The sequence below is a fragment of the Ambystoma mexicanum genome, chromosome 7p (assembly GCF_040938575.1).
Source record: "Ambystoma mexicanum isolate Mex_15411 chromosome 7p, UKY_AmexF1_1, whole genome shotgun sequence".
In the NCBI taxonomy this organism is placed as follows: domain Eukaryota; kingdom Metazoa; phylum Chordata; class Amphibia; order Caudata; family Ambystomatidae; genus Ambystoma; species Ambystoma mexicanum.
In genome coordinates, this window is record NC_090939.1 from 878,383,278 (window position 1) to 878,398,806 (window position 15,529).

Consider the following 15,529-nt stretch of genomic DNA (forward strand, 5'->3'; position numbering starts at 1 on the left):
AGTGGATAATCCACAGATGGACGTCTGTAAATTGCCTTGAAAATGACCCCCGAGGGTTGAAACACGTGTCGGCTACATTAATAAATACACTTGTTACACTGCTATACAAACCTAGTTTCCGATTCATTAAAAGAGACAACACACTCATCAGTTGTCCAAGTACCTAGCGCATCTGTGAAGGGTCTCCAATTCTTCTCCTGCTTTCCCAGTCCGGAACAGTGGGGCACTGTCCCAAGAGACGCCGGCACACGCAGCAGGGTATGCTCGATCATACCAATCAGGCGCAGTACTTCCACAATTCTAGTGCTTCCAACTCGTACTTGTTACTTATAATGGAGGGGGCAGTTAGAGGTGATTCGGTCTCCCTTATGCTGGCAATTGTGAGAGACAAGTTCTCTCCTCTTCAGTATTCCTGGTAGTGCAGGAAGAAGGTGGGGTGCTGTGCTGTCTTTGTGTCCATTGACTGTATGGGTGATGCCGGCCTTCCCGCAACACATTTAGAAATTAAATGGACAATGGGTGGGTGATCCCCAAGACTGCCCCCCTTTGGGAGGTGGAAAACACTTCAGTGGGTTACCCCGATCTTCCTCGGTAACTGTGTTTGTACTAGTCTGATCATAGTTTCTCGGTTGGGAATGAGGTATTATGGTAGATGCAGTCACTTTGTTTATATGATTTGGGACATATTTTTCAGCCTTTTCCTGACCTAAGTGACCAGACTGGCTCTTCTGTATAATCCATCCGCCTCCCAGGACCAAAATTCCCCTCTGTGGGTCCAGGCCAGGTTTTGTTTTTTGTTCAAGAAGGGAACTAAGGGTCTATGACTGGGGATATTCTTTTACTGCCTACAGCTGCCGTTGGAGACCTGGGTATACCATACTCATGTCGATGTGGAAAAGTTAATGTGGTCACTTCACTATACCTACTCAAGCTGGCAATATGTTTCCCCAATCACAATGCAACCAACACAGTTGCTGGAGGCCATGCAGCCGAGTCACCAACATACACATAATATCCATGATGCTCCCAGGTACACAATGGTTCAAAGAGAGTATTTTGAAGTCTAAAAAAAATATTTTACCTACTCTCTACTTGCCCAGTGGACAATATCTTTACGACATCTTCTTGTTCCAGACAATAAATAACTGGTCCTGGGAGTGGTGCTATAGTATTCCATACCCCTGTAAATAATTATTCAAATTGGACCCCGATTTCTATTACTTATGGCATGGTAAAATCATAACCGTACCTGCAATCACAAACTATCTCTGCACTGATTTTTTTCACCACATAATCAAATTATCCTTAATCATGAATAAAATGAACTAAAATTATTTGCATCATCAACAACACACTTGAATGTTTAACGGCGCACAATGGCACCAACACAAAATAATGGTTGGAAGTGGCGCAGAGTAAAACAAGGTGTTTTTCACAGTATCTTGTCAAACAAGGTCAGTGAGAGACAATATACAGCAATTTATAAAAGGTAAGCTCCGGAACTACTATTTCCGTTCTTGGAAACCATTGGTAATCACAGGCCAGTCCCATTACCATTCAGTCCCTCCTTTTTGCTAAGCTCTTTAAGAGATCTGGGGCACTTTGTTTCCACGGGAGACAAACTTCCATTGGGAGTTCTCAAGAGAAACGCAAGGAATTTGTGGCTGAGCACCGAAGATGAACTACTTCAAAATGGTTGACAAGCACCAAGTCACAAATAACAATCAGCATTGTAAAGAAAAATTTTTAAAAACCAAAAAGATTGGTCACACTTTTCATGGCGACTAGAATTACCAGATTTATTGCATCACATTGCTGCAAAAACATAAGCAACTTTAAACAGTACTTTACAAGAAATTAACTTAATGTGACAGGAATGGTGAGAAAAGAAAGCAGAAAAACTGATCAATGATTACTGAAAGACTAACACATGATTTCAGCCCTACTGTTGAAGTGCTACTTTAGAAAAAAAAGTACATCATCCCAATCCCCTAATACAGCATTGGCCACAGTGTGCCAAAACGAAGCAGTTTAACCATGATTACTAAACATTCTAAATTAAAAATGTTCTTTAAATAACTTTCACATAAAATGGCTGCTCATATCATCTATGACGCTTTCCAGGCTTTTCCACTGAGAAGGATCTCATGAATTTGTACTTGTTAAAGTATTTAAAATATATCAGAGCCACCCCTCTCCCCGCCACTCCATTTCTGTTCTGCCATAGCAGTGGTTCTTTGTGCAGGCTCCCCAACATTAATTAGGATCTTCATACTCCTTAAGATTAATCTAGCGGTTGGACTTGGCTAACTACCATTGGTCGTAGAACTATTATTCTTGCCTTCAATTGTTTGAGCAACTTTGCCAAAAGTGACATTACGCAGACACTAAATAAAAAGTTTTGAAGATATAGTACAGAGGCAAGCCTCAGATCCTAATAATTTGATATATGAAAAAGCAGCAAGGGTCTACCCTGTAATTAGCTCAATACAAACTTCCTAAAACCAGCTGCACGTACGATGAACGAGCAGATGCTTTAAGGGCATACTGCAGTCATAGTGGCATAAAAAGCTCAAAGTACTAAACGGACAGTGTCAATGGTATTGTTTATCAACCCCAGTAGATAAGACGAAAATGCAATGCCGATAAATTTGTCTATATGAAATTCTCAGACGGGTAAAGCACATCAAGAGGCTGAAAGATAAAAATGCAGTTCTCATATTTCAAACGATTTACAAACCAGAATGAGTATTGCATCACATATACCTGGAATACAAAGAAAAAAACCCACAGTCATGTAGAAAATATGTTGCCTAAACAAAAAAAGTGTTCTTACAAAGAACAAAGAAGGGTTATAAACATCTATATGTAACATCAGAGCAGGGTTTAAGCACAAGTGTTGTTGGAGAGCATGTGACATTTGGAATTAAAAACAAAAGTGAAATTATGTTATTGCTAGCAAACTCAACTACCTTCCCTTTATTAAAATAATCTAAGAAATCTTAAGGGTTAGAAAACAAAACTGAAGCATGATATATCATACATGGTCTCTAATACAAGGATACATTTCACATATATGGGTCATGGTTTGTGTTACCTTGAAGGAGGCAAGATTAACCAATAAGTTTGCTAATAACAGCTCAATATCTCAGCATTTTAAAGAAAAAAAACCTTCTTGCTACACTAAGAAGTCAAGACTGTATCTGCATTACCCCAAGTACAGCAACACTATTATGATGATCATCTGTAAATGGTCATTTTTCTCCCCCAAATACTTAGTTTGCAAAGCACTAAAGCATCGCTATTCTGATCCTAATGAGAATACCAAGGGCTTTTGTCCACTGCCCTTGGTATCCTAGATTTGACAGTCTAGGTTAAGAGTCATCCTTTCATTAGGGCAGTTACTGTTTTTAAAGCAAAACACAATGAAACATCTCACCAAAATACTGTATCAGGGTTACTTAACACTTCAGAATATAAATAGGTGCAGTCTTATTTTGGGGGCAGGTCTCAGGTCCTTCTACTGTGCGACTTACTATTTTGAAATGTTCATTCTGATTTGGAGTTTGCCTAACCCCTTTGACTGCCCCACAAAATTCAGATGCCAGCTTCCAAATGCTGGTTTTACAAATGTGTACTCAAACGAGGTTCTTCTGTGTGCTCCTCGCCATCATTAATGCTGTCTTCTGCATTTCCCTGGAAATCAAAAAGTGTTTTGTTTGCTCCATCACTGTGCCGACTTTGACAATGAGTTTGATGCTTCTTAAACCCTCTAGGGTGATTTGTTTCAAAGCTACAGAGAGTACATTTATATTGACCTTCAGTGTGAGACATAAGATGATTTTTATAAACGTTTTCTAAAACAAAGTTCTTTCCACATTGCTTACATTGATATGGACTCGGTATGTTGTGCTTGCCCACCAAATGGTGCAAAACTGCACCCTTTCTCATGGGACGGCATTCACACATCAAACAGTAATATTTTCCCTTTGCACGTCTCAGATACTTTAACATTATATCTTCTTGGCCGAGAGTGTCTTTTTCTTCAGATGATTCTGAAGCATCTTTTGAGTCAACAGGAGTCACGTCTCCTGGAGATTTAAAGGAGTCATTCAAGCTTGTAGGTGTATCTTGTAAAAACTCCATTATGTCACTGAATCTTGAAGAAGTCTGCATTTCCAGAGGAGTACTGAACTGAGAAGAGGGTGTATGGCCCATGGTTTCCTTTGCTTGCATTGGAGTCATGTCGCTATGTGAAGATGACAGCAACTCTCCTAGAGGGTCAGAATCCTTTACATTGTCTAAGTATTCAGGCACATCATCCGGCCTGGTTGGAGTTGTGGGGCTAATGCTACCTTCAGAGAACTTCGGTATGTCCTTTGAAAAAGCAGTTGTTTCTTCATCATCTGAAAACTCCATTATGCCTTTCGGCCTAGAAGGTGCATCCTCATTATCAGAGTATGACATTATGCTTTTTGGTTGGACTGGGGTCTCCTTAATACCTGGAAATATCATTGAGTTTTTTTGTTGCAAAGGGTCATCATTATCTGAAAAGTCTAGATCTCTTGGCAAAGCAGGAGTCTCCTCAGTGTCTGAAAAGTCCATCAAGTCCTTCGATCGAGTAGAAGTATCCTCATTGTCAGAAAATTCAGGCACGTCTTTTGACCGAGAGGTATCTTCATTGTCAGAGAACTCAGGCATGTCTTTTGAAAGAACTGTGGCATACTCGTCATCAGAAAAATCTGGCCTCTCTTTTGATTGAGCCGTATTCTCATCAACAGAGAAATCAGGTACATCTTTTGCTTGTGGATTCTCTTCATCATCTGAAAACTCTGGAATGTCTTGGGAAAGACCTGGAGTTTCTTCATCCTCTGAAAACTCTGGAATATGGTTTGATGCAACAGGAGTTTCTTCTTCGTCTGAAAACTCTGGCACATCTTTAGTGTGAACAGGAGCCTCTTCCACATCCGAAAAATCTGGTGCATCTTTTGATTGCGACTGCGTCTCTTCGTCCGAAAAGTTTGATTTAGTATTTGGCAACTCATTACTGTTGTTAACATCTGAAAATTCCATTATTTTTGACAGATCGGGAGCCTCTTCATTATCCGAAAACTCCATTAGTTCCTTTGGGAGGGCAGGGGTGTCTTCGTCATCTGAAAACTCCATCATTTGCTTTGGCAGAGTGTGATTCTCTACACCAACTGAGAAGTCCATCAAATCCTTCGGAAGAGTAGAAGTTTCATCATTGTCAGAAAAATCCATGATTTCATTTGGCAGAGGAACAGTCTCTTCATTGTCTGAAAATTCCATGATCTCCTTTGGCAGCGGAGGGGTTTCCTCATCATCTGAAAATTCTGGTATCATCTGAGGAGCAACTGCATGCTTGCTCACAAAATGGAAGGTGCTACTGTTATCACTAGATTCAAAACGCAGTTGTTCTTCAACATTATTCAATAGCGTTCCCTTTGCCTCCAGTAAATTCATCTCTCGCTTGTCAAAACTACAGCTATTGGAGTCCGCATCAGAACTTTCTTCCCCTTTAGGTTTCATTTCTCCTGGGAGGGAAGTTAAAACAACACTTACAGGTGTCAGAGTAATCTGTTTTTGTTCCTTTTCGTCATGTTCACTGGCATCATCCATTGATTTTTCATCATCACTGGACTCCACCACTGGCATATCACTTTTAGCATTGCCATTCTGTTCGATCTTTGCTTGTAAAACATCATTCAACTCTTCTGTCAGTTTGTCTGGTAATGAATGGCTGGCAGTAATATGATAATAGACATTGCAAAACATCTTGCTGGTGAAAAAACATTTAAAACAGTGAAAGAGTTTTGCACTTTTTTGATAAAATACGAGATTCCCCAAACCAGCAGTATCCATTTCATCACAATATTCTGGATGGATGGTCCCCATGTGTATTTGTAGATTTTCATAATCACTGCCTCTAAATTTGCAGCGAGAACACTGCAAAAGCTTGGTTTCATTCCGTTTGTGCATCGCTTCCATGTTTTTTAAGTGGTCAGTTAAGACATGTGCAGTAGAAGTCTTCCGTCTTCTGAATGAAATTTCCTGGGGAAAGAAATAAACATTGTAATGTTTCAAGCTGCAGTACGAGATGGTTCGTTTCTGAAACGTTAAGGTTTTAAGATGAATTGATTGTTCCTAATGTTCCTCATTAGCTTCAATGCCTCATTAAAAAAGCAGGATAATAAAATCTAAAACATTTTGTACAAAAGCCTCAAACTTGAGGCAAGTCAAAGTGAATGGCATTTAAAAAAAACAGTGCAGCAACAGACAGAGGCCGTTGACTGGAAAGGACACAAAAGTTATAATCAAGAGAGTATGACATTTCGGCGGAGTGGCATTAACCGTCAGAATATACAGCAATCTGCACCAGAAAAGAAAAAGCAAGAGGTGTACAGGTTGAATGCACTCTACAAATTAGCAAGGAACCCGTGAAAAGGCTTTGTTGCGCAGGTGTAAAATTAACATGTTTTGAAAAGGGGACGACCAGTAAAAGAAAATGGAAATATGAGTTACGGGCTAGTATTCATGTTACAGGTATGAAATAACGTGCTTGAAGTCTTGAAAACACAATTCTCGAACAATCAACCAAAGCGGTAAGATCATCCATTTGCTTATTATACATGGAGTTTAAGTGTTAGAAGGAACACATTACTTACCTGTAACTGTTGTTCTCCAGCATGGGTTTTGCATGGATTCACATGCTCATGAATATTCCCTGTCGTCAGGCTGGGAATCCTCGGTAAAGAAAAAATCATTATCAGTTTCGTTTCTGATCTTTCTTAGTAGTAACCAATCACTGGTCTCTGGGTCATACTGCCCCCAGCCAATGACTGCCCTCTCCCTAAGCCCCTCCCCTGGCAGCCATCCTCAGATTTGGTAGCATGTAAAGTGGCAGTATGACCAAGTGAAGTGCCGCAGAGGGGTAGGAGGGAGGGTTCGCATGTAAATCCATGCCAGACCCATGCTGGAGAACAACAGTTACAGGTAAGTAACTTGTTCCTTCTCCAGCAAGGGGGTCTGGCATGGATTCACATGCTCATGAATATAAGAATACATAGCAGTACACGCATGCACAACCACGGGAGGTGGCAAGGCTCAATATTAAGCATTACATAAACTCAACATTAAGCAACTCTTACCTCCTCACCAGGCCCACCTTCAGGCGAACAGGTTGCGCTGCACTGCTTGGCCGATCCTGGACTCCTCCCTGGAATCCCGGTCGACGCAGTAGAATTTCGTGAAGGTGTGCGTTGACCTACACATAGCAGCCCTGCAGATGTCCAGCAGGGGTAGACCAGACAAGAACGCCGTGTTAGCAGCGATCACTCTGGTCGAATGGGCTCTCGGACAGCCGGGCAACGGTCATTTGCCAACCGGTGAAAGTGCATGATGCAGCCGGAGAGCCATCTGGAAATGGAAACCTTCGAGAGGGCCTTCCCTTGGTTCACAGGTCCAAAGTTCACAAACAGTTGTGATGTCTTCCGAAAAGTCTTCGTGCGGTCCACGTAGAACTTCAGCGCTCTAGCTACATCCAGCGAGTGCAAAGTCTTCCGGCGACGAAGGCGACAGGAAGAAAACTGGTAACACCAAGGGCTCGTTGAGATGGAAGTCCGACGGCACCTTGGGCATGAAGGAGGGATGCGTCCTCAGCACCACCATAGTCTCGTGAAAAGTCAAGTATGGAGGCTTGCAGGATAGGGCCTGGATCTCTCCCACTCATCATGCGGAGGTGATGGCCACAAGAAATGCTGTTTTCCACGACAGGAACTTCAACGGTGCCGAACGCAGAGGCTCGAAAGACGCCCCCATGAGCCTGGTCAGCACCACGTTGAGCTCCCACGCCGGGGCCAGAGCCTTCACCGGCGGGAATGAATGGAACAATCCCTTCATAAACTCGTTCACCAGGCGACGAGACCACAGAGATGATTGTCCCATAGTTCTGGTGTAGAGGGAGATCGCCGCCAGAAGTACTTTGATGGAGGCATGAGCCAGCCTCGCCTTGGCCAGCGACAGCAGGTACGGCAGCACTTGAGGGGCCATAATTCACAGAGCGTTAATCTTCTGTGCACGGCACCAGACAGAGAAACTCTTCCATTTGTGTCCATAGCACTTGAGAGTTGAGGATGCCCTGGCCTTTGCAAGCACTTCCTTGCAGTCCGACGGGATATCGTACCCTCCAAACTCTAGTGCAGCAGGAGCCAGGCCTGCAAGTTCAGCGACCCTGGGTCGTGATGGAGGATGGCGCCTCCTTCTCTGGAGAGAAGATCTGTGTCCGTCGATAGTGTGACTGGGGGGGTGGGGGGAGGACACTGACAAGTCCAGAAGGTCCGGGAACCAGATCTGTCTCGGCCACGCCGGTGCGACGAGGATCATCCGGCACTGGGACCTCTTGAGTTGGTTGACGAGTCGCAGTAGCAACGGCAACGGAGAGAACGCATACAGGAACAGGCCATCCCAGGGGAACGAGAAAGCATCGCCCATGCTCCTCGGCTGGGGAAACCTGCTGGCGAACCTCTGGCACTTGGAGTTCGCCGCCGTTGCGAACAGGTCGATCTGGGGTTTGCCCCCTCGTCGGAAAATCCGATCCACTTGGTCCTGACGCAGTTCCCACTCGTGGCAGGAGCGCAGCTCCCTGCTCAGCGAGTCGGCGATGGTGTTCTTTATCCCTGCTAGGTGGAAGGGCACCAGAAACATCCCCTGGGCAACAGCCCAATGCCACAGATCCTGGGCCTCCTTGGATAGGGCCGGGGAACTGGTTCCTCACTGCTTCCGGATGTAGAACATCGTGGTGGTGTTGTCGGTGAAGATCCTCACCACCTTGTCCTTGAGGGACAGGAGAAACGACCCGAGGGCCCGGAACACTGCTCGGAGCTCCAGGATGTTGATGTGGAGTGACCTCTCCTCCAGGACCCAAAGGCCTCTCGAGTGAAGATCCCCGGTGTGCGCTCTCCAACCCTCCAGGGAGGCATCCGTCGTCACAGTCTCCTGGTGTGCTGGGGTCTGAATGTCTGTGCCTGCTGCGAGATGCGCACGGGTGCCCCACCCCCGAATAGCTTGGCGGAACACCTCAATGAGCAGGATCTTGTCTTCGAAGCTGCCCGCCGCTTGCATCCAACGGGCGTCGAGGAACTCCTGTAGAGGACACAGCCGCAGCCTGCATAGGCGCACCAGGTAGATGCAAGAGGACATCATGCCGAAAAGTGACTTGATGGACCTCACCCTGGCCACGTCCATGGCCTTTGTTCTTTCCTCCGACGGGGAAACCAATCGTGCTCTGTATCGAGCTCGGCTCCCAGAAACGGTGCGACATGCGACGGAACCAGGTGGGATTTGGGGAAGTTGATGGAGAATCCCAGGTCCGTGAGCAGTTGGACGGTCTTCGCTGTGTGCTCGACGACAAGCTCCCATCGTCCAGGTAGGGGTAAACGTGGATCCCTTGCAGGCGCAGCTGCGACGCCACTGGCGCTAGGCACTTGGTAAATACCCTGGCCGCCGACTTCAATCCGAATGGCAGGGCCTTGAATTGGTAGTGCCGTCCTTGGACTACGAATCTGAGAAACTTTCGGTGTCCTTTTAGAATGGGGATGTGAAAGTAAGCATCCTCAAGTCCAGCGATGATAGGAAGTCGCCTGCCTCCAGCTGTCCCAGCACGTGCTGGAGGGTGACCATCCAGAACTATTGTGCCTTGATGTATTTGTTTAACCGACGCAGGGCCAGGATGGGGCGCCAACCGCCTGTCTTCTTTCTGACAAGGAAGTATCTTGAGCATACTCCAGAGCCCCAGAGCCTCTTTGGCCTGAACTTGATGGCACCTTTCTTGAGCATCGCCCTTACTTCTAACAGCAGTTGTGGGATGAGATTTTCCTTCCTGGCCATGGGAGGAATTCGGGGGCACTTCTTTAGAAATTCGAGAGCGTGCCCGTGGGCCAGGGCATCGAGCACCCAACGGTCGGTGGAGATGGACTCCCACACGCTGAAACCTCGCCAGCCGGCCTCCCACCAGGGTGCTCAGGTGGGGGCCCGACGCTACGGCCGGTTCAGTCCTGCTTGGAGGCGGCCTTGCCGCCCTGGCCTCCTTGGCGACGGCAACAAGATCCTCCTGACTTGCAACGCCCTCTGTAGGCCTCTTGCGACGAGGAACAGGCTGCCTGGCGGTATGCAGAGGAGCCACCGCCGAATCCTTCGGAGGCACCTTGCTTGCCTCCGGAGTTACGAAAGGGCGGTCGTTGTTGCTGCAAAACTCCCAAGGTCCGAGCCGTCTCCGCGTTAGCCTTGATGGCCTGAAGTGACTCATCTACTGTTTTTCGAAACAGGTTGTTCCCGTTGAAGGTCATATCCAAAACACTGCTTTTTACGTCCTGGCGCAAATCTATTGCCTTGAGCCTTCGAAGGCAAACACTGTAGCCCAACTCGCAGAACACGGTGTCAGCGATGTCCGTGGCGACCGTTATGGTGTGGTCCGACGCCACCTCACCTTTCTGCAGGATCCCCAGGGCCTCTGCCCTCTTGTCGTCCAGTAGGAAATCCAGCAGGGAGCGATCTTGTACCACAACTCCCTGTCCTAGCGGGCCACAATGGCTAGGGCGTTAGCCGCCTTAATTGTCGTCGCCGCAGACGAGATGACTCGTCGTCCCATGGCGTCCAGTTTCTTTCCCTCGCCGTCAGGTGGGGAGGTTGAAATTGAAGCCGTCGCCCCCGCCACTTTCTTCTTGGCTGCCGCCGAGACGACCAAATCCAGGGTCGGCTGTGCCCTAAAGCACAAAGGGGCGGAATCGGGGACCCGGTATTTCTTCTCGTACCAATCCCTCTTGGCAGGTGTCGTGGACGGGTTCTTCAGAAGAGCAAGTCCCTCGTCCCAGATGTCGTCAAGCAACGGCACCGCAAAGACAGTCTTCCTCTTGGCCTCGCTTCGTTGATAGAGGAAGCCTTCCTTCTGTTCTTCGGGGCAGAGCTGGAAAAGCTCAGATGCCCTGGAAATCATGGCGTGGATGGAGCCAATTTTGTTGGGCGGGCAGGCCCGAGGGGGTGGTGATGGAAGGCCCATCCCGTCACCACTGTCGTCATCCGTCCCCGTCGTGGCCGGATCTGCTCCCGTGTCATCCCTAGGATCAGGGGAAGGAGATGAAGGCTGAGAAGGCTGCAAGGGCAGGTGGGGGATGAACTCGCCTCCGCTTGTTTGGAGGGCTTCCCAACAGGCCCGGTTCTGCTGGGTCGTCCGTTAGGGGTAGAGGCTTGGGGGTAGAGGCAACCTCGTCCTTATCTCAGTGCATAAGGTTTGGATTGCCATCAAAATGGCTACCGAGTTGTCCTAAGGCTCGGGAACTGGCTGCGACGGGCACGATGGTTGCTCCTCCTCCACGGGAGCCTCGTCGGCGCCACCGTCGCTCTCTTCGTCCGCCTCCCTGGGATTCCTCCAGTGGGACCGGACCTCCTCAAACATCTTGTTGAGGCCTTGCACGACTTCCTCCTCAGAGGCTGTATCCGTGTCCGTGACCGCCACCGCCCCCCCCCTCTTTTTCCACCAGAGTCTTCAAGGGGGTCTCATCAATGGGCCGAAAAGAGGATTCCCTCCGCGGTGGCGGGGAAACTCTGGGCCCCAAGGTCGTCTCCACTGGGGTAGCCTCCACAGGCTTCGCCAGGGCCGCCACGACTCCCTTGATAGAGGCCATAGCCGGGTGAATCGGGGCCTTCACGACATTTGGCGTGCTTGAGGCCTTCACCTTGGGGGGGGGGGTCACCACCTCGCTCCCCCTCGGCTGCTTGAGTCGGGATCGACCAGAGCTTCTCCAGAAGCTTACCCAGGATCTCCGACTTTCTCTTCCCTGAGCTAGAGCGTTGGCTCGTGGTTGATGGCGTCGGTGAAAGAGCGCCCTGCCTGGCAGCCGAGGAGCCCGACCGTTCGGCGCTCCCGGTGCCCACAGACTCGCGGTGTTTAGCCTTCTGTTGGGCCCCCCCCGTCGTCGGAGCGCCCTCAAAAGGACTTAGAAGACCACTCTGACCTACTCTTCTTCTCACCTACCGCTGGGCTCTTCCCTTCCAACCAGTTGATGAGGTGGAGCCGCCGATCCCTCATGGTCTGCTCCGACATGTTCTTGCAAAACGCACAGTCCTTCTCCATGTGCGTTTTGTCTTCGTGAAGGCAGTAGAGGCATCTAGAATGCTCGTCCTCCTTGAACACATTCTGCAATCCGCATCCAGGGAAGTTCCTGAACAGCTTGGATCCGGGCGTCGAGCTGCCTTTGTCCTGGGCGATGTCCACAGGGTAGGCCTCAAGATCTTCTGGTATCCTCCAAGAAGCGTACTCGACGAAAACTTCAACCTTGAGGGGCGTAGAAAATTCTGAAACGGGTCCCTGTTGATCGGAAGTAGAAACGGTGGAGCTTGAGGCTCGATTGACCGAAAAAATGAGATTTAAAAATCGCAAAACGCAGTAAAAGCTCGAGAGCTATAGCACGAGGACTCCCAACACTTGAACGTGCGGTAAAAATCTGAGGATGGCTACCAGGGGAGGGGCTTAGGGAGAGGGCAGTCATTGGCTGGGGGCAGTATGACCCAGAGACCAGTGATTGGTTACTACTAAGACAGATCAGAAACGAAACTGATACCGATTTTTTCTTTACCGAGGATTCCCAGCCTGACGACGGGGAATATTCATGAGCATGTGAATCCATGCCAGACCCCATGCTGGAGAAATAAGGGAAAGGGCACGGTGTTTGGCACCCCGCAGGGTGCTGCAACAGAGCTATTTGCCATAGTGGACCCCGTATGCCGGTAACATCCTGTGCACCCAGCTATATTCAGGCAAGGCCAATGCTGTCACAGGTGAGAAGCTGCTATTGCAACTCTGTCTTTGACATCGAGTTAAGAAGGGATGCTAAGAAAGATCTAAACTGAAAATATCCAAATTTTATTTTTTTTTATTTTTTTATTTACTTGTGTATAATCAATATTAAAATGATTTTTACAAGAAGTTGCTAATAGCAGTTACTGTACATCAAAAAGGAGAGTACACAGAGAACAGTCTCAAAGTATTAAGTTCACAGGTGTTCACAGAAGGGATGGCCATTAAACATCCAAGACCGGCCGGTCGGTTTAAGTTGCGCCACCAAGTTTGAGGAAGGCTGCTTCCAATATTTTAGCCGTGACTACCGCCCATCGGGACTTTTCGCCAGATATCAGACGGCACCACCACGTATACTCATCGATCTGAACCGACTCCAGCCAGAGTGGTGTCAAAAATGGGGCACGGATTCCATTCAAAGTCGGGCAGTTTAGGAGAAGGTGTCGGATGTTCTCCACGGAATCAGGGTCGTTACACAGTCTGCATGTGGTTAAGCTGACCAGCCGTCTTCTCCCTAAGATTTCTCGAGTGTGGAGCAGATTTAAACGAGCCCTTAAGAATATTGAGCGCAATTTTTTATCTGGAAATCTTAGACAGTATGCCATAGGAAGTTTTAATTTTATCCAAAATTCAAAACCTAAAAGAATACCATCTATCTACTCACCCACCGACCGACCCAGCATTAATAAGCACACGCTATGCCACCCGATGCACCAAAACAAAAATTACTAAGGCGGAAGAGTAAAACAGCCAACCCCCTAAACTGACGCTGCAAAACTTTGCCAATCAGCCCATCGACCCCTGCTGGGGAGGCAAACACCTTGATTAAAGAGATACAATTGCTGGGCACATTCAATGTTCATGCAAATTAGGACCTATGGGGTGACAAACGACGAGCATAACGATAAGGGTAATGAGCAGGAGAATGGCCCGCACGCCTCTAGCAGGGTTGCTGGCTGTAGCCCTGTGCGCCCATTCACAGTCAGTACACTCGAGGTCACTGCGAGTCTAACATCACATTCGGGGCGGTCGCAAATGAGCCTGTCCTTGATCCGCGGTGGCCCTACTAGCCGAGGGGTGGTTGCAGGGAAAGGGGGGGGGGGTACCAATGGTCATGAAACCAAAAATAAAACCGACATTAATATGACCGCCACACTCACTGTACTTACTACACCATGATTCGAACGACAGCCAGTGTGCATTGGTCATCTCAGACTCCCTTGTCGCTGTTGTAGCCAATGTGGGGGAAGACACAGTACTAGCTTTGGGACTCAACGCAGGCGAAGCCCCACTGAACTGCGACAACCAACGGTCGGTGTTAATGGAGTGCATAAATCATAAGGCAGACAAGGGCAATGTAAAACATAAGACACAGGACCATTTTCAAGGGGCGATGTGTTACGAGAGAAGCACCCAGTCAAGCGCTGGTCCCTACAGCCCAGCCTCCTGTCCACCCTGCCGACCTTGCCTGTTTGGGCACTCTAAAGACACACCAGGACCCAGTGGGTCAAGGGGAACCTGTGGCTAAAAAGGAGTTCAACTCAATCTCCCTCCAATACAAAGCAGCCATCACCACAGCCAAAGCTAAATCGTTCAAAAGACGCATCGCCAATGCTAAATCGCACTCTAAAGACATTTTCTCCATCTTCAATGAGCTCATCTCCCCACCCAACACACCTGATGAAATAGTCAAAGACGAAGCATGGTGTACGAGTATCCAATCTGCCATGTTACACAAAATTGACCTCCTCCAACAGAAAATCAAGGACCACTGCAAAGCCCTACCACCTCAATTGGGGACCAAACCTACCAATACTACTCCCGCCTCAACCAACGCCACCAAACCCAACTTCTCTTTCAGGGACATTGCTGAACAACAAGTTATAAACCTACTAAAAAACCACAAACCCTCCCCATGTAAAGGGGACATATGCCCACCTAAGCTCATCAAGGATTGCGCTGACCGATATCGCACCACTTTTCACAGCATTCATTAATGATTCTTTAAAATCAGGCATTATCCCTGACAGCCTCAAAGAGGCTTGCGTCCGCCCTCTACTAAAAAAAACAACGACTCTCGACCCTCTTCAACCTAATAACTACAGGCCGATAACCACAGTGCCATTCCACAGTTAAATTCCTGAACAAAGCTGCTCATAGCCAAATCCAACACTTTCTGGAAACCCACTCCATTTTAGGGACCAGGCAATCGGGATTCCGGAAAGGACATGGCACTGAAACAGCCGTGGTGGATCTAAAAAAATCAGATCACCTAAATCATGGACAAAGCCAAGCCAGCTCTGCTTCTTCTCTTAGACCTCTCAGCAGCTTTCAATCTGGTCGACCACACGACTAACATCTCACCTCACACACTTGGCTAACTTCTCCAAAGAAGCAGCACGCTGGGTCACCTCCTTCCTCGAAGAAAGGGCCATGAAAGTCTTCTCAGATATAACAAACGCTACACCAAACACAGTCCACTGTGGAGTCCCTCACAGCTACCACTCTATACAACTTGTTCACGAAGCCTCTCTTCGACAAGCTTGACTAACTTGGTATCGCGTACACGAATTACGCTGACGATACACAAGTACTCTTACCTCTCACTGGACCATACTACGAAGACACCAAGACACTCCACACGATCTACTCCACCAT

At 47.7% G+C, this 15,529-nt stretch overlaps 1 protein-coding gene across 2 annotated transcripts in view; it reads right to left on the reverse strand.

Moving 5' to 3' along the window:
- Nucleotides 1–1,785: 1,785 nt before the first annotated feature.
- The window catches only part of CHAMP1 (chromosome alignment maintaining phosphoprotein 1), a 56,628-nt gene continuing 42,884 nt past the window's right edge, over nt 1,786–15,529 (reverse strand). For both annotated transcript variants that reach the window (XM_069637111.1, XM_069637112.1), the window contains exon 2: nt 1,786–6,072. In XM_069637111.1, the coding sequence (XP_069493212.1) occupies nt 3,625–6,009 (2,385 nt within the window). In that variant the 5' untranslated portion in view covers nt 6,010–6,072 and the 3' untranslated portion in view covers nt 1,786–3,624. The remainder of the gene's footprint in view (nt 6,073–15,529) is intronic.